We start from the raw sequence: 19,513 nt of genomic DNA, 5'->3' as shown, positions 1-19,513 counted from the left end.
GGTGATTTACAAGTACCCTGAATCATTTAGCTAGAGTTTCACAAACTCAGAACTATTGATATCTTAGGCCAGACAATTTTCTATTGTGGGCTGTCCTGGGAATTGTAGGATGTTGAACAGCATCTTTGGCCTCAACCCACTAGATGCCAGCAATACCACCTCCAGCTATAACAACAATACTATCTCCAGACATTGCCAAATGTCACCTGGGGGCAGTCATCCCCAACTGAGAACCATTATACTATCTTTAGCATGTTGCAGAAACCCAGAAAATTCACAGCAGGAAAAAAGTGTTAAGAATAAGGTGTGTAGAAATCAAGAAAATTTATGTAAAGTAATACAAATGCAACAATCCATGCTGCCCGTTTCCTATATACACAAACCGTGCGTTCTTTATTTCTATAGGATTTTCTGAAGCTCAATGAGCCCTCGCCTCACATTTTTTAGCTGTGTAACACTTATCCCTCTACGGACTCCACTCCAACACCAAAAGCAAAGAATGAAAAGGAACTGGAAGGAGGTTCGTGATCAAGTTTCTTTCACCTCATGTCGAAGTCTTGTCACACACGAATACCCACTCTAACCTACCCTCAGACAACCCATTTCTCACAATCAAACAAGTGTAGGTACAGATGTGATATAGACATGATTTAAGCTAAACTAAAAAGAACACTGATAATAAATAGATGGAAATTTTAATTTTTATTGATAAACCATGATTGTTATTGAATATATAACAGAGTACAAATAACAATAACAGATTTAAAATTTAAACTTTCAGAATTAACTAGATCAATATATAAAGCTTAGATTCTGGAAAAATGTTTCAACAGTATTTTTCTCATATGAAAAACAGCTTCTCAAAATAGAGGATTTCTCAGCAAAATTTTATAAACCTTCCAATATACAAGAGAAATGGACTCAACCACATCAATTGTACCCTACTAAAAATTCATAACATAATGGCTTGAAGGACCAGGATAGAACCACATTTTATTGAAGCTATCAAAGATAAATCTTAAAGATCTACAGCTGGAACATGGAACTACCCTCTACTACTGATTAGATACAGTAGATACAGTGGGCAGAAGAGTGGTAAATTGTGGCCTTGTGACAACATAAGATAGAATTATTCCTAAATATGTAGCTATTAATACATATATCATTATCATCCCCATTACAGAGACACATACATACCCATGTGTCAGCATCCTTTGAAATGAGAAACTCAGAAATCATCTAGGAAATAAATATTTTCCTATGTTAAAATAATAACAAGTCAAAATGAAAATATTTGATGCCTTGCCTTTTGACAAGGCACATGAAAACACAACTCACTGGCTAGAAATAATTTGGAAATAAGCCTATTCCCACTGGAAGTGACATATGCTGGTGTCTTCAGGTTCCCAGTCAGTAGGAGAAAGGGTGGGACTTCAGTTTCTATCAGTGAATGAAATCAATGGCATTCTAACAAACTATAGAAATGATCCCTGAAAGTATAGTCTTATCAATGGCATTCTAAATGGAAGCATTTCAGCATAAACAAACTTACAGGTAAAATGAGCTTTTAATATTATTATTCATAAATGTGAAGAAAATAGTCTGTCTACACCATCAATTTTTACTACTACATGCCCTTCTTTTCTCATTTCTGGGGCTTTTTAAATCATTTATCATCCAACCCTATGACTTGTAACAGGCAAGTTCTAGAAGAAGGAGGAAGAGAACAAGGCCTCTCCACCACAGCCCCATGCACATGACACGGAGCTAACCACGCTCTTTCCTCCTCTTCCTCCTCCCAACCCAGTCGCTTCATTCTTAATAAATTTATAATAAAAAAGAGAGGAGTTACAAGATGTCTTTCCCACCTGAAAATATAAAGTACAAGCCCTGGCCAGTTTGCTTAGTGGTAGAGCATCAGCCTGGCATATGGATGTTCCAGGCTCAATTCCAGGTCAGGGAACATAGGAGAAATGACCATCTGCTTTCGCCATCCCTCCCCTTCTCACTTCTCTCTCTCTCTTCCTCTCTCTCTCCTGCAGCCAAGGCTCAACTGGAGCAACTTGGTCCCAGGCACTGAGGATGGCTCCATGGCCTCTGCCTCAGGCACTAAGAAGAGATCGGTTGCCAAACAATGAAGCAATGCCCCTCAGGGGCATAGCATCGCCCCCTAGTGGACTTGCCAGGTGGTCAGGGCGCATGCGGGACTGTGTCTCTCTGCCTCCCCTCCTCTCACTGAATAATATATAGAGAGAGAGTACTTCACAAAAAAAGTATTAAAGTCCTAGTCTTTAAATAAGGAAATATGGTCTAAAAAAGATTCAAGTTGTCTTCTAATGGCCTTTCCATTCTAGTGTATCCTAATATACTACACTAAAAGTTCAGTATAAATTATTTGCCAAAGAATATAAGGTATCGAACACACACACACACACACACACACACACACTTCATTATAAGATACTATTAATTTCTCAAAAAGTCCTGCGGTATGAAGGCTAAAAACACCACACAGGAAGGCCCAAACATCACAAGTGCTTATTTAGATCAGAGTATTTCAAAGGTGTGAGAGAATTTTTCCCCACTTGAAAACAAACACAAGAAAATTATTTGCTTGATATTTAACTGCTCTCCCTCCACAGACCACTCTATGAGGATCTTTTTTCCATAAAGAGATTTCAAGTTTTAATAAAAGCACTGAATATTAGTGATTTCTACTTTGGTATCAAAAATATCCATCAGCATGACATGAACATCCACTCCATAATAATGTCTTAAAATTCATTAAAAATAAAATTCTCTTTAAAATTTCCTTTAAAATATATATTTGCATACTTTGTTTTTTACAGGTTTATTTTTAAACAGTTGAAAATACTGTAATGCAGACTCTTTGAAGCCCATGGCAATGAATTTTTTCCATGTCTGCTCGAGAGATATGCCATGGAGTTAAGCATTTCTCAGACTTAGAAGATCTTTCCCTTGTTTTTTCTATACCTACTATATTGTAATATACTTATAAGGGAAAGGAAGAAAGAGGGGAGATAGAAAAGAGAAAAAGAAAGAAATTTTTCTTTAAATTTTTCACCCAGATAAATGAATATTATCTTTCGGAATACAGGGTATCCAATGATCCAGGTGCTCAAAATTCAGGAAACTTCTTAAAGATTTGCAGCAAGCATTAGATGTCACCTGACAGCTGGCATTCCAACACTAAGATACCTGCGCCTAGAAGAGCTTCGATAGGACCCCGGGGCGATGCCCTACAGAACTGCAGGTCAGCCATCACGTCTAGACTCTCTGGTCCCTGTCAAACTCAGCTTCTTTCTCAGCCCAGAGAGGTCAACCTGCTGTCTGACATAAGAAGTGTGTCCCTCCCCCTGGCTTATAATCCCCCACTACTAACAAAATGTGTACCCACTGGTCTAGGGTCCTCTAGTCTAAGTCACATAAGGCACATGTGCAACATGCTGAACCCTCCCCCCGGAAACAGAGCTGGAGTGTGGGGCTGAGAGGCTGAGGAGAGCAGCACACCTGGGACCCTCTGACCCAACCAGCAAAGCCTAGGAAAGCACCTCCCCTCCTTCATTCTTCTCTCCAGAAGAAAAATATACTGCTCACAAAAATAAGGGGATATTTCATCGCTTCGTATTCATTTTTGAAATATCGCCTAATTTTTGTGAGCAGTATAGAAGCCTCGAGGTATGTGGTATGGAGATTACATTTGGAGTGGGAAAACACCACTTAGCTTTAAAAAATTCACCACCTACGATCTAAAAAGAGGGATGTGATCTCCAGTTACAAAGGATAAACTGAGACCGCTGCAGGTGGGGTTAAGTTTGAGTGGAGGGGGGGTTATGGTGGGTTTGGGGAGGGAAGAGAACAAGCTCCTCATTCTGATTGTTTTCTCCCAATTTCTAGGAAATCCCTCGTTAGTAACTAAAAAATAATATGAATGAAGCCACTTGAAAATGGAGTCACTGCTGCCATCCCAGAGGAACTGCCTTGCAAGTCTGAGGCGTCAAACATTTGAAATGTTCAAACAGGGCAAGATAACCTTTGAACTGGGCCTAAGGCAACACTGTGTCTGCAAGGATAACAAGAAAGCAGATATTATGACTACCAAACAGATGGCTACGGGATTGGAAATTAAAAACAGTCTTGTTTCTAACCAGTTTGCTCGGTGGATAGAGCATTGGCCCTGCGTGCTGAAGTCCAGGGATCGATCCCCAGTCAGGAAACACAGGAGAAGTGACCATCTGCTTCTCTGCTCCTCCCTCTCCCCCTTCTCTCTCTCTTCCTCTCTCACAGCCTATGGCAATCCCAGACAGGGGTTGCCAGGTAGATCCCAATTGGGATACATGTCAGAGTCTGTCTCTCCATCTGCCCTCCTCTCACTTAAAAAAAAATTCTTTAGAATTAGTGTCACTCTGCGAGCTTATCTGCACAAATAGAAGTGCCTTCCTTCTACTGATGTCATTGTTTTCCTGCCCTTTCTCATAAACACCCCTGTATTTGTCTCCTAATCGGGATACTAATTGGGCGTCTGCCTGAATCAGTGCTTTCCAAATAACTATTCTTTCTAATCTCAAATAAATGCGTAGGCCTCTTATTTTTAGGTTATCAATACTAAAGAAAAGATTAATGTTTAATAATGTTTAAAAACCTCATTTCTTCTGGAAAATGAAAAGGATAAAAGATCTAAAATAACACATTTATTCTGGAACAAAACACCTCCCGAAAAATCCTAATATATTTTAAGAGGGAAAAATAAAGATATACAACTACAATAATTCTGAATCTTGGTCCACACAGAAGTCAGGTGAAGAAATCTATGCGGCTATACACACAAGGACCTGTTGTACACAATCCCCCCAACCTCATAAAAAGAAAAAAAAAATTGTTTTTCAAAATAGAAGCAATGTTTGACTACGGAAATAGGACAATCACATATGACTTCTGGCAATATGTTACACGGAGTCCTTAAAAAATAAATCACAGCCTACGTTGCAAAGAGAACAGAAGTATGAAACAGAAAACAAAAATGACGGAAGAGTGATGAAAGGAGGCTGAAGCTCCACTCCTGCAATGATCGCAGCCGCGGATGTCGCCACAGAGGTCACAGGAGGACATCTTCGCTGCAGAGTTGTAACTTCTCACCGCTTGTCTCCCTGTTCAAAGAGGCGGACATCAGTTTACACGTCTCCCTTGTTTAGAAACATTTGCTTTGCCAAAACTTAAAAGCATTTCAATACACTTTTCTGAGTTTTCCATTCTCCATATAATTTTATTTTTCTTTACAAGAAACAACTGAAATGCTCCAGAGGGGCCCAAACTGCTAACCAAATCCAAGAGAGAAACAATGCTTTCAGTCCAATCTATCTCCCCAGCAGTGGGCCAGCAACGGCAGTGCAAACAGACCGCAGCTGCAGCGCCCCCTGCTGCGGCCGGCAGCAACTGCGAGCTCCCAGGGAACAGGAAGGATTTCAACTGAGGGTTGTTCCCCCTCCTCCACAGTTCATTTCAGGGTGGCATTTTCTGTGCATTCAAGTAAAATCCTGACCATTAGAACTACTGAAAAGAGATCTTTATGTTGTATGTTAACTATTATTGAAAAAATTAATTTTTTTAAAAGAAAATAACATTTACCATGGGCCTTATTTAAAAATACAAAATATAAAGAAAATTGTTTATTCAATGCCTTGCTTTTTTCAACACTCTAAAACATTGAGCACAGGGCCCTGGCTGGGTGGTTCAGTGGATAGAGCATCATCCTGGTGCACTGAGTTTGAATCCCAGTCAGGGCACACAGAGAAGCAACCGATGAATGCATAACTAAATGGAACAACTAAGCAGAATAAGTTGATCCTTTTCTTTCTCTCTCCCTTCCCTTTTTCCCCATCCCCATCCTCTCTTTCTGTTTCAAATCAATGGGGAAAAAACTATTTTTTTAATTATGCATATAATCTCTTAAAACTATTCAACTTTGGTAATTTTATAGGATAAGCTAATATGAACAAATTATATAAGGCACTTATAACACTATAATAAATTCACTATAAAATCCATGATTTTAATTTTTACAATTTTAAAAAATAGTCTACATTCAAATTTCATGACTTCTCATTTTTTTGTCATAAATATATTTTCTAACTTTAGAATTTTCAAAAATGGGTTTTTAGGCTTTTATTAATCTGATCTTTCCCAAATGTTCATTTTAAGATGTGCTCCTCGTGAATGTTATTTTCCACACAAAAAAATCCAAATTACATAGACAACCTTTTTTGTTTCTTAAACATTTAAAATGTTCTCCATACACTTAAGAAACATCAATTGGAGAACTGTACTATTAAGTTAAATAACAAAGCTCAATAACTAGCTCTAGTCCTTGAGTCGCAACAACATATCCCACCCTTCCACCAGAAAGCATGTATGACATCAGAGTTTCCCCAAAATGTCCCACAAAAACCTAGGTGAATGACCGTCCCCAATTCCAACAGGAGACAAAAGAGAGAAACCAGCCCATTGATTTGGAGAGAGAACTGGTGCTCTTAGTCTTAAACAAATACTCTGTCAAAAACTACTAACAATGTCAACAATTCCATTTCATTTTATAGTGTAATTGTCTATAACTACCTAACACACAAACACATACACATACACACACACAAAATAAAACTGCTCATGAGCCTCGTGCATGTTGATGATTCTAAGCCTCCAGGAGTTGTTTGTTTTTCAGGACCAGTATTATTACAAGCAGAAACATCAGCGTGGAGGTCACACAGCCACAAAAAAAAAAGTCACTCTGACTGAATAAAGATTTGTCCTAATTAATTTAGGTGATCTCCAAACCAGATCTCTACTTTCACATCCTGAACTTCTAACATTTTATAAAGTAAGACATTACCAGTAAAATCAAACAAGCTCAAGTTATTTCCCAAACTATATTATTCTTGATACACTAAAAAATCTGTTACAATGTATAGTTTTTAGCAAAGCAACAGGCTCTGTCCATGAAGAAACACTGGCTGCAGGTGAGGTGTTTGCACTGGGGATGCTGTCCATGTCCGCCCTAAAGAACGCCCAGTTTAACAAAAGTCAGGTGGAACAGGTGCGTGGGAGAGGAGCAAAACCTTGGAAACCAAACATAACTGGGCTCTTTATGCCAAGTTTTCTTTATAAATTTTGGGATGGTGAATTAAAAACCTACAATATAATGAGCAAAAGCATCCCTTTTTTAATACTATAATGCTAAATGCTATCATGTGACCTTTGTAATGATCAGTGGCCTTCATTTAAAGGGAAAGCTCACCTCCTGTTCCCTCACCTCCTACACTTCATCCCAACAACAGCCCCAACAACAAAAAGAAAAACAACCCATTTGGTGACCACTTAGAATAAGTGAATGAATGAGTGAATGAATGAATGAATGTCTGGCTTACCTCCTACAGTAACAGAAACTTCAGAACATACTTACTTGGTTCATAATAATCCACTATGAACACAGAAGCATCTTGTGTATTTGAAACTCTAAAGTTTCTCACAGCAGGAATATCAACACAAAACTGGGTTTCATTTACCTTGAAAAATACAAAAGACTTTTAAGGAAGTGGGAAACTATGTGTTTAAGAAAATGTAAAAGGTATTTCTTTTTCTTATCCTTTCAGGAAACAGACATAGAAGCTAACATTTAGGGAGCACTATATGTGCCCTGGACCATGGTAAGTACATACTTTATATAAATTATCTCACTTAACTCATAAAACTATCTTTATAGGATAAGCATTGTTCTTACTTCCGCTGTACTGAAAGGGATGGATGCTGAGAGGCCACGTAAGCAGCAAGCCCCAGGACGCATGCTCCTGGGCCCTGCGGCCTCACCCAATCACCTACCTAGGAGTGCCCACAAGGCAGTTGCGGCCACTAGTTCACAGCAACCCTTTCTCCAGAGAACTGCCCTTAGCTCACAGGAGCCACTTCTCTGAGTAATTGAGGTAACAGAGAGTGGGCAGGTCTACCCCACCGCCAATAACTGACTAATACGCAGTACAAAAGGCCAGCCTCTCTGCCTCCAAGAGGAGCGGCTTATGCCAATTTGGCAAACGAGGCTGGTTAAGGAATCCAAAACAGATAAATTCCTTCAAACATTCCATCATGTATCAATTAGCAGTAAATGAAAATTTAAATAAATCTGTCAAAACACAATGAGTACTCAAATTAAGATAACTGTTAACAAGAATATCACAGGTATAGGACAAACTCTAAAACCAATTACATTATTAAAAAAAAAAAAAAACTTTAAATTTGTTTTTCAAGTTCTAAATCAGGCCTGTGGCTTTCAAGCAGTATTTAATGTATGGAATTCTCAAACAGCAAAAGAATTTTAGAGACCCTGAATTAATTATAACAGGTTTTTAACCAGTGAATTCTGAAGTCTTAAAACAAAAGAATATTCAGGAATGAGCTTTTTTAAAGTAGACATACTGCTAAAGCAATATATTACTGATTCATACTTGGCAACACTGGAATAAGAAACATACACATTCCCCTCATGTAACATAAAATCCTAAGAACACTTAGAACTCAATTTCAATTCAACCTACGAATTTCATATAGATGTTAGAAAAGAAAGAATAAACTTATACACCAGCGGTGTTGAGATATAACAGGTAGTCTTGAGTTCTTCATTTACATTGTTCTCCCATATTTTATGCACCTTATTTTTAGACCAGTAATTTTCATACAACAATGGAAATATGTATGAAAACGATATAATAACTATATGTAAAGACTATTCTTCTAAGATTTAAGCACCTAACTTCAATGCAGGAATATTAACCCCTTTGAGATTTATTAAAAGCTTCATGAAAGCATTTTAAAACTTATAATTAAAGCTTTCATCAGCAGCATTTAAGCGAATATGTTTAGCAATTCCCTTGGGCAAGAGAAGGTTCTCAAATTAAGATCTGGTCTTAATTTTTGAAATTCTAATGTAGCAGTTTTTATATATTTTATACCTAGCATGAAATAATTACCTGGTTATCAAGACTTTTACTGGGATTATCATTAACAGTGATTCTCTTTAAACTAATTCTATAATGTTATCTTTTTTTAATTTAATTATGTTTACATAGATTCTAGGGTCACCCCGAATGCATCCCCCCTCCCCCCATTCCCCTCAACATCTCCCTTGCCCCCCTCTCTACAGCGCCCTCCCCCTTCCCTTCAGGTTTATCCCAGGGGACCCCAAACTTTCTACACAGGGGGCCAGTTCACTGTCCCTCAGACCGTTGGAGGGCCGGACTATAAAAAAAACTATGAACAAATCCCTATGCACACTGCACATATCTTATTTTAAAGTAAAAAAACAAAACAAGAACAAATACAATATTTAAAATAAAGAACAACTAAATTTAAATCAACAAACTGACCAGTATTTCAATGGGAACTATGCTCCTCTCACTGACCACCAATGAAAGAGGTGCCCCTTCCCGAAGTGCAGCGGGGGCCGGATAAATGTCCTCAGGGGGCCACATGTGGCCTGCGGGACGGTAGTTTGGGGACCCCTGGTTTATCCCATCCTATCATCCCCTTTCCCTTTGTCCTCTTTTCCTCTGGTCCCTTTGATATCTTTTTAATGAGAATAAAGTCATTCAGAGACACAAAACACTTCAATAATTTCAAGAAAACGTGTAAAGTAAGGGAGACTTTGAGCACTAACAAATGCTAGCTTTTTCCATATGAAATGTGGATTTTCCTACTTACGGAATCTAAATACAGGCTGAGTTTCCCATGATCGTGCTCCACTTTCTTCACGGTCTTGCCCAGGGGAATTGCGTCTGAAGACACAGCGAAACCACTGAGTAGGTTAACTTCCATCAGGGCCATGCCACTTCTTTCTGGGCCCAAAAACCTGAATCAAAAGCGAAGGACAGAAGAAACACCACAAGCTGCTGGTCAACTATCTTCATAGAAAAATTAACACTGCCAAGTGTTATTCCACACATAACTACTTCGTTAAAACCAGTGTCACTATAGAAAACTGTAAAACAGGCGATCCTCTCCTTCCAGGTGTGAAAGTCTTACCACTTTCAACCGTACGAGAAATAACGGTATGACGGTGTGTTCATTTGACAGACAGGATGAAATGCCCGCCAGGTAACAGGCTCATGCCTGGCGGTGGCAAGGACCACCTGGGTGCCCTTTCAGCAGGCAACTGTTGTCTAGTGGGGCTTCCAAACTGAGCTGCACCCTTCATGTTCTCAGAAGCTGACACAACTCCAGTTTCCAGCTGGAAGCCAGGAACTGAAACCAAGGCATCACTTGACCACTTAGTAGGAGACCGTGGCCAAGTCTTTAGCAACAGTTTCTTCATCTGGTTTTAGAAAAAGAGGGAGAGTCCTTCCCTTTGTTCTCCCACATCCTTGGAGCACTCTGCGTGTTTTCTTTGGCCACCGTGAGACGATGACAAGCCTCGGAAAAGTTTTATCACCCTGCATCGTTCCCTCGCCCTGTTGTACACAGAGCGAGTATCAAAGCACCTGGACACCAACAACATTTTGTCTCCTTTAAAATAAATATTTTTCTAAACTGAATAGCTGGCGAGCGCTTTTTGTTTGGAGCAGAAAGAGCCCAGCGTGGTTATGGAAAGGAGCCTGTGTCCAACGTGAAAGGATCAGAGCATTGTTAAGTGAGTTCTCACTGTCCTTTCACACAGCAAACCCAAGCAGGGCTGGTAGGAAATCTTGCTTTTCAGAGCAGCAAACTGATGCCTGCCAAACGTGACTGATCAAAAAGCCATACCGGACAACCGCTGACTGCAGCTGGCTCAGCAAGCCCAACTGTAAAGTCTCTTGATGCAAGAGCTTTCTAAAAGAGTTGCTCTCAAACCTGTGTGTGTGCTAGAAGGACCAAGAACACCGAGGAAGGCAGCGTCACAGACCCTGCATCTGTGAAGGTAGTAGGTTTTGGGTGGTACCCCTTCTCCTTATGATGTAACAAGATCCTCAGATGCTATGGACACAGACCAAATTTACAAATCGCCTTACTAAATACTTGCAGAAGCTGTAAGTGCCTAATTATCCAAGGGGAGAGTCTTCTAAACTAAAATATTTTCGCTAAAAGATTTTCCAAAAAAACCCACTATTTTCAAACTATCATCTCCATTGAACTAGCCTGGTCTTAACGAAGTTTTGAGTTAAAAGGATAACACCAAAGACTAAATATAAACCTGAAATAATTATTTAACAGAAAAAAGACTGACAGCAAGAAATACCAATTTGGGTATATTAAACATGACTGGTTAATATCAAGTTTTCATCAATTAGACCTGAATTTTATTAATTTTTCTATATCAATTTGTTAAAAATACAAAGAAAACCTGTAAATAATTTTGGACACATTGAGAAATGCTTAAACATTATTAGCAGTACCTATATTTCTAGTTTGTAACCTAACATATAATATATAACTTAAATCTCTGTTAACTCCTTATATGTTGCTATAGTTAGATATATATAAATAAATAAATCCTCAAGTCTTTTTTTTTTAGAAAAGAAGAAAGAGTAGGAAGGGGTACTTAAATAGATACCAACCTCGTGCACACATTCAAATTCAAGTGATTGATATCATCTTTATTATCTTTTACAGTAACATCTAAATCAAAGGCTTCTTGATTTTGGATAGATCTTTGTCTTCTGGAAGACTTTGAATCTTGCACATTATAAATAACATTTAGCTACAAAAATAACAAATTAACATAAGTAATAAATTAACAACAAATTGCCATTTTTATGTATTCTAAATGTTCAGCAGTGATTTTCAACTAAATTCACAATCTCCAACCTAGAAAAATATTGGTTCAGCTTAGCTAACGAAGTATCATTATTAAAAAACATTGTAAAAAACACTGAAAGATTAAACTGGGGAACAAAATTGTTGTTGCATCCACAAAAACACTTGTTCTTACCTAATTCTAGTGTGCTGATCTCAAATCTGACATCAGTTTTTCTTTCTAAGCTAGAGTTTTTTTGCAATTCAAGATTTTAGGTTTTCATCTTACTGTAAAATTTTCAACATTTAGTTTAACATAATGAAGTAGAATGTCTTCTTGGGCATCATCTTTGTGAAAATATAATAATTTATATAATGCAGTAAATACACTAATACACTAAAAGATATGACTGCATCAAAATTTGTCTACAATTTCAAAATAGAACATATTAAGACACTTATTTTAATCATAAAATATGCACAAAACTAATTTAAATTCTATTCAGGCAAAAATTTGCGTTTGTAGCTCTTGCGTTTCTGTACTTGTTGAGGACAATCTCGTTTGATGCTCCACCAGTAGTCAGATCATCACTAATAGCTCCAAGATTTTCGGGAAACTTATCAAGGTGACTGTTCAGGAAGTGAATCTTAAGGCTCATGTTACATCCAATGTCACAGAAAGCCAACAGCATCCTTTGAATCAGAAGTTCATAGTTTTCTGCTTTTTTGTTGCCAAGGAAGTTCTTTGTAACTGCCACAAAAGACTGCCATGCTGCTTTCTCCTCCTTATTCATCTTCCTGGTAAATTCTTCATTATATATGAGGGTTTGAATTTGAGGTCCATTGAATACACCTGCTTTTATCTTCTCGAAAGACAAGGCAGGAAAAGCAGAAATAATATAGTGAAAGCATTCACTTTCTCTATTCAAAGCCTGAACAAACTACCATTAACCCAAGTTTCATGTGAAGTGGGGGAAAAATGATTCTGTCTCGATTAACTACAGGTTCATTCACAATATTTAACATCCCTACTTCCAGAGCTTCACATTTTGGCCACTCCTTCGGTGTCCAGTGTTTCTCCCGAGCTCGGTTGTCCCGCAAACACAGAAAGCAAGGATACTTCGTGAAACCTCTCTGTTGTCCTAGCAGGAAATTTACCATTTTAAGATCCACACAAATGATCCAGTTATGCTCCTCATACTCCAGAAAGTTGAGGACAATTTTTATGTCATTATAATCTTCTCGCAGATGAGTTGAATAACCAATTGGAACCACTGCATAAACATTATCGTTGTGAAGGAGAACACATTCTAGACTCCATTTAGAGCTGTCAAGAAATAGTCATCATTCTGTTGGACTGTAAGTGGTAACACCTAGCTGGCTGAGAAGACTACTGATATCATGACAGTAAACAAAGTGTTTGTCTTCGGAAAAAAAGTCCACAAAAATTTGTTCACGCTTCCTGAAATGGGATACTTTAGCTGACCAAGGAAGTACATTCTTTTATTGAAGCCTGGAGGCTAATAACTCAGCTGCTTTCTTTGATAGGCCCAAATCTCTTACTAAGTCATTCAATTCGGGTTGGCTAAACTGCTGAGGGGTTAATGATTTCTTGGCATCAGAAGAAGACCCTTCAGATTCTACAACCATTTCCTCATGCATCTTATCAAAATACTCTTGATCACCATGTTCACTTTCTTCATCCTTAGAAGAAATAAAACCATTGAAAACTGGAACCAGGAGGCCCTGGCTGGTTGGCTCAGTGGTAGAGTATCAGCCTGGCATGCAGGAGTCCCGGGTTCGATTCCCAGCCAGGGCACACAGGAGAAGTGCCCATCTGCTTCTCCACCCCTCCCCCTCTCCTTCCTCTCTCTCTCTCTTCCCCTCCCACAGCCAAGGCTCCATTAGAGCAAAGTTGTCCTGGGCACTGAGGATGGCTCTGTGGCCTCTGCCTCAGGTGCTAGAATGGCTCTGGTTGTAACAAGAGCAACGGCCCAGATGGGCAGAGCATTGCCTCCTGGTGGGCATGCCAGGTGGATCCCGGTTGGGCGCATGTGGGAGTCTGTCTGACTGCCTCCCCATTTCCAACTTCAGAAAAATACAAAAAAAAATCCAAAAAACTGGAACCAGGAATGTCTCAGAGTGTGGGATAGGTTGTGTTGCTGAAGGTATATTAGGATATGTGATCATATGTCGTTTTTTTTGCCGATGCCCTTTGTATGGATCAGACAGAAATAACAATCACTGCTGTGGTCCTTAGGTTCACGCAAACCATAGGAATACCTAAAGGCATTCCTTTGCGTTTTCCTTTTGTCCAGTCACAAAGCATTTCCTCACAATTATGACACACAATATGAGGAGCCCAATTCTTGTCTTAATCACCAAGGAGACCTTGAAAATAGGCAATACATGCACATGTCACAAATGATGAAATATTGCACCTTTGACGTTGAAGTTTGTCACAGCCACATACATAATAGAAGGTGTCAGGACTATTCTTACATTTACGCCTACTCAAAGAAGCCATGATTCAATCTTAAAACAAAATAAGAGGGTGTTTTTATCAGCTAATAATTTTTTACATTTAAAAACAACTAAAATTATTTAAAAGTGATGTTTGTAAAACATTAATTGCTTTGTGGTTATGTTCAATCCAAGAGTCATTGCCCTTTAACTCCAATTTAAAAACCAATGCATGCCATTAACTGTAACAAAAAGAAATTAAAATTGCATAAAAACTAGAGCATGCACCAAAAAATGGATTTCAGATTTGGAATCAGTGATGCAGAAATATATATAAACAGTTCTAAAACCTCATGCAATACAGAAAATGAAAAAAAATTTTCCCCAGTGTTATAAAGCAATGATTTTAAAAACTGAGAAAATTCCAAAGGAAGTGTTACAGACTATCATGAATGATATTCATGAGTATTTTTTTTCAAAGAATGTAAAACATTCCTTATGGGGAAAAAGTATAATTATTGCTAACTTTCTTGAGAATACCAACTAAGTTCTGCTGCCCAACTGAAGTCATTTTTCACACACTGGAACCTTAGAAACTCTAAGATAAATAAAATCTAAAATATCTAAGAGCCTTGGTTGAACAAAACCTGTTCAACTACTAAGGATTCTTTCTGATCATAGAACGTTTTTCAGAGATGATAAAATAAATGATGGTTTTCAAGTCAACTGGGTGTTTTTCAGCATATGCGTACTCTGTGCCCATCAATAATGTGAGGATACTGGTGGAGTATGAGAACCAGTGTTTTTCTCAAAGGATCCTAAGATGAAAAGCTTGGAATATACTCAAACTTGTCTAGCCCTGCCTCATGCCAAGTTGAACTGGAATCTAAATATTTTACCTCTTCCACTTTTTTTGATGCCAAAGTTCATAAACCCTACTATTGCTATGTAATGTATCTTTTTTACTTATACGTTAATCACACCCACCCACAGAACTAAACCTCTAGTACCCACTGTAGATTTTCATACTTTTAAAAAACCCTTTTTCACCCAACCAGGTGGTGGTGCAGTGGATAGAGCATTGACCTGGAATGCTAAGGACCCAGGTTTGAAACTCCTGAGGCCATTGGCTTGAGCACGGACTCATATTGCTTACACACAGGCTCACCAGATTGAGCATGGGGTCGCTGGCTTAAGTGCAGGATCATAGACATGACACCATAGTCACTGGCTTGAGCCCAAAGATCGCTGGCTTGAAGCCAAAGGTCACAGGCTTGAGCAAGGGGTCACTGGCTCAGTTGGTCAAGGCACAAATGAGAAAGGAATCAATAAACAACTAAAGTACCACAACTATGAGTTGATGCTTCTCATCTCTCTCCCTTCCTATCTCTCTCTCTTTTTCCCTCTCTCTCACTTGTATGTGCTCTAAAAAAAAAAAAAAAAAAAAAAAAAAAAAAAAAAAAATCCTTTCTCTAAGCCTTCAGCTTTCAAACCGAAGAGTTCCAACTTTTCATTCTGACACATCTAGTTCATAATTTTTCATCCCCTTAATCCTTCTGGTTATCTCTGGAAATTCTCCAACTCCTTAAATACAATTAAATTATAGATTATTCTTTAATGGGCAGTTAAAGAATGAATGGGCTCATAAAATTGGAGAGATGATCTTTATTATTTTCATCATCTCTTTTCCAGTAGCAAGCAATTGTCCTTTAAGAACCAACATCATCATCAGGAAGCAAACAAGGACTACTAGATTTGTCTCTGGGGTCACAAGTAACAATAAAGCTCAACTGCTCATGCAGAGGACTTGGAGAGATCTTGCAGCTTATTTCCAACAACTTAGTATTTTCTTACCCCAAAGAGGTTAACATTTACTATAAACCTGAGAGTTTTCTTTGCCCTTCTTTTTCCTGGACACTTGCAAAAATATCAGCTAAAGGAAATCTCAATATCTATTCCTGAGTGACCAACTCTTCGCAATGTTCTTCTCCATTATGAGAAGTGCCTATTGGTCACTATCTTTTGTTTTCTGCATGTTGATAAAGACATAGGACTGATGAGCATTTTGACCACTAGGTATGATATTTATTGCTATGCTCTTCAAACCAGAGTACAAATCATTTGGCTTGAGTAATTTATCTATATATCAAGAATGAATTCCAATCTGGTGACTTAAATATAGATATATAATTTTTCAATTGGATCTGAAATACCCTATGTATTTACTTTTGGATTTACTCTTCTTGTTGAAAGATAGTTTAGGAATGAGAACTTTCACATGGTCTGCATGGTCTGTTAGCGAAGACCAATACTAATTATTCACTATTTCTCTTTCAATCTTTTTCATTGAATATCATCCCTTTTAACTGTGGCCACTCTTCCTTTGATTTAAAAAAAAAAAACAAAAAAAAAAACAAAAAAACATTCACTTGTTCTGAGTATCAGAAAAAATAACCTTAGAATTATTTGGAAGTTCCCAAATTATACCTGACCTTCTGCCCTACTCAGCAAGTGTACCTGTTCTCTTGTCTAGAACAGTTGTCCTGGTTTTTGAAAAAGTATCTTCTCTCTATAATTTACTTTCTCAGTAAATCTTTCAGGGTTTGTTTGGCTTGTTTCTAATCAGGTACATAATCATTTTTGGTCCTATCACATGTTATGGTGGGTTTCTAATAACATGATTTGCAGTCCCTATGATTTTCATATATTATTTAGTATAATAATTCTTTCATTCAATATTTTTCATGCTATTTTCACTTTATTCTAACCCTTATTGCACTATAAAAGGTATATTTCTTTGGATTTTCTTCCTGTACCAGAGCATTGAACACATCATGCTCTAATTGTTTTACTTGCTACTATAGATTTTACTTTAAAAGCCACTTTTCCTATCTTTAGGTCAATTACTTGTAATACCATGTTGACCTTTATATTGTTAGATGAATATTAAGTTGTAAGTAAAATGTATATTTGTTTATCCAAAGTAGAAACTGACTTTATCAAGTCAAAGTAAAATGCATATTCATTTATCAAGTCATAACATTAAATTTTGAGCTGTATTTTCATAAAACAAGGTAGGCGTTCCCAACAATTCACATAAATAATACTGAAGGATTTTAATCCTCATGCATATAATAGCCAAGAAATATTTTCCAATAGGTTCTCAATCCATAGAGTTGCTATCTACTTACTAGTGAATAACATTTGTAATACTTTTTATTTAAAAGAGTGATTTATCTTGCCTAAGTCATAGAAATAAATCATTAATAATTTTATACATTGTCTAAGTTAAAGATTTAGCAGTGCTCCAAACCAAAGAATTATTATAACAAGTCATATTTAACTAAACAAAACTAAACATTATCACATACCTGACAAATAGCAAATCCAAAACCATTTGCAGATATATTAACTTCAGTTGGCTCTTCCACAGCAAGCTGAATAAAGGTAGGGGGAAAGTGAATAAGGCTAATTTTCTATATTTAGGTCCTCCCAAGTAGCACAAGAGAACAGTGTCATCCCTCATTACAAATTTAAGCCGTCGGTGGAAAGCTCTAAGAATTTCACATGGCCTCACCTCTCAAAAGCTATGGGTCAACCATGTTAGAAGTAAAGGTGGAGGAAGAGCGTACTGTTTGCATGCCCTCACTCTGACTTTTAGGAAAGCACATTAGCACTATGGACAGGTCCGCCTTTCTGTAGGGCTGACGCATACAATACAAGAAAACAAGTCATCTCTCTCCGCTAACCGGAGAGAGATATGTCAAAGCCAAATCCTCTGGCTTTGCTGGGAACACAATGATATATCATCATTGCCTATGACTAAATATTCCTTCTTTTACCTTTGCCCTAACCCCTCTTCTTCAGTTTCCAGCCTTGAAATTATCACTTTCATCCATTACCCTCTAGTGCCCACAAGGTTACCCAGGAGGATAAAGTTAGGGTCTAGCATAGGCCTTTATTCCATTTCAAAGTAAGAATTCTACAACTGGTTTTACCAATTCTCCAATGAGGACATGTGGTGCAGCTGAAAAGAACATGGTCTTTGAAACCAGGGGTTCAAATTGTAGTTCTGTTCTTAGTAACACGATCTTCAGCAAGTCACAACCTCTCTCAGCCTCAGTTTTATCATGTGTACAATAAGGATAAAAGTACTTACATCTTACTGTTGCTTTGAGAAGTAAATGCAATAGCACATGTAAAGAAATTTAGCACAGTGCCTGCAAAGAACAGTAACTCAGTGGGTGTTCATTCTTTTCCCAATATGCCAGTGTTCGTGTTTTCTCCTTTTCCAAAGTTCCCATCCCCTCCTCCCTTCCCCAGCTCAGTTATTCAACCAAAGAAGTGCACTCCTTCCTCCCAGTCTCTCTACAGGGCTCTGGGAACAAGGTTTTGTTCAAGTCAACAGAACAGAAATAAAGCAGTTTCCTAGCATGAGAAATCACAGAATTTTAAATAACCACTCCTTGTCCATCATACCTCTGCTGTCTGCAGGAGAAAGCGGTTCCGTGTGTCAATCAGAAACTTTACAGGACTCTGTGAACTGGACCCCCTCACATTCACTTGGATATTTGTCCTTTCTGTGTTCATTAGGGCTGCAAATTCAGACAAAGCTTTCAATGCCACAATGGTGTCCTGTCGAGGAAAGAAAAACCTTTGTGTGTATAAGTATCTATCAAGGTCTCCAAAGAGTAAATTTAGTAATGATTAGGACTCCTGGTATATATTCATCCACCTTTCTTGAGAGGAAAACTCTCCTTTATTCATCTTGAGTATCCTTGAGCTAGAGCAGGGGTCGGGAACCTATGGCTCACGAGCCAGATGTGGCTCTTTTGATGGCTGCATCTGGCTCGCAGACAAATCTTTAATAAAAAAATAACATTAAAAATATAAAACATTCTCGGCCCTGGCCGGTTGGCTCAGTGGTAGAGCGTCGGCCTGGTGTGCAGAAGTCCCAGGTTTGATTCCCGGCCAGGGCACACAGGAAAAGCGCCCATCTGCTTCTCCACCCCTCCCCCTCTCCTTCCTCTCTGTCTCTCTCTTGCCCTCCCGCAGCCAAGGCTCCATTGGAGCAAAGATGGCCCAGGCGCTGGGGATGGCTCCTTGGCCTCTGCCCCAGGTGCTAGAGTGGCTCTGGTTGCAACAGAGCGACACCCCGGAGGGGCAGAGCATCGCCCCCTGGTGGGCAGAGCGTCGCCCCCTGGTGGGCGTGCTGGGTGGATCCCGGTCGGGCACATGTGGGAGTCTGTCTGACTGTCTCTCCCTGTTTCCAGCTTCAGAA

The 19,513-nt window shown here is 38.5% G+C and overlaps 1 protein-coding gene across 1 annotated transcript in view; it reads right to left on the bottom strand.

The window, feature by feature from the left end:
- Positions 1 to 1,969: 1,969 nt before the first annotated feature.
- Positions 1,970 to 19,513, bottom strand: part of CD109 (CD109 molecule) — a 146,918-nt gene continuing 129,374 nt past the window's right edge. The window contains exons 28-33 of the mRNA XM_066253712.1: positions 18,712 to 18,867; positions 17,604 to 17,669; positions 11,592 to 11,734; positions 9,763 to 9,910; positions 7,475 to 7,577; positions 1,970 to 5,168 (exon numbers count right to left, since the gene is read on the bottom strand). Of these exons, the coding sequence (XP_066109809.1) occupies positions 4,993 to 5,168; positions 7,475 to 7,577; positions 9,763 to 9,910; positions 11,592 to 11,734; positions 17,604 to 17,669; positions 18,712 to 18,867 (792 nt within the window). The 3' untranslated portion in view covers positions 1,970 to 4,992. The remainder of the gene's footprint in view (positions 5,169 to 7,474; positions 7,578 to 9,762; positions 9,911 to 11,591; positions 11,735 to 17,603; positions 17,670 to 18,711; positions 18,868 to 19,513) is intronic.

This window comes from Saccopteryx bilineata, chromosome 1 (assembly GCF_036850765.1).
Source record: "Saccopteryx bilineata isolate mSacBil1 chromosome 1, mSacBil1_pri_phased_curated, whole genome shotgun sequence".
NCBI classification, from domain to species: Eukaryota; Metazoa; Chordata; class Mammalia; order Chiroptera; family Emballonuridae; genus Saccopteryx; species Saccopteryx bilineata.
Note: the sequence above shows the minus strand (reverse complement) of the source record. Positions and strands in the feature narration are given on the sequence as shown.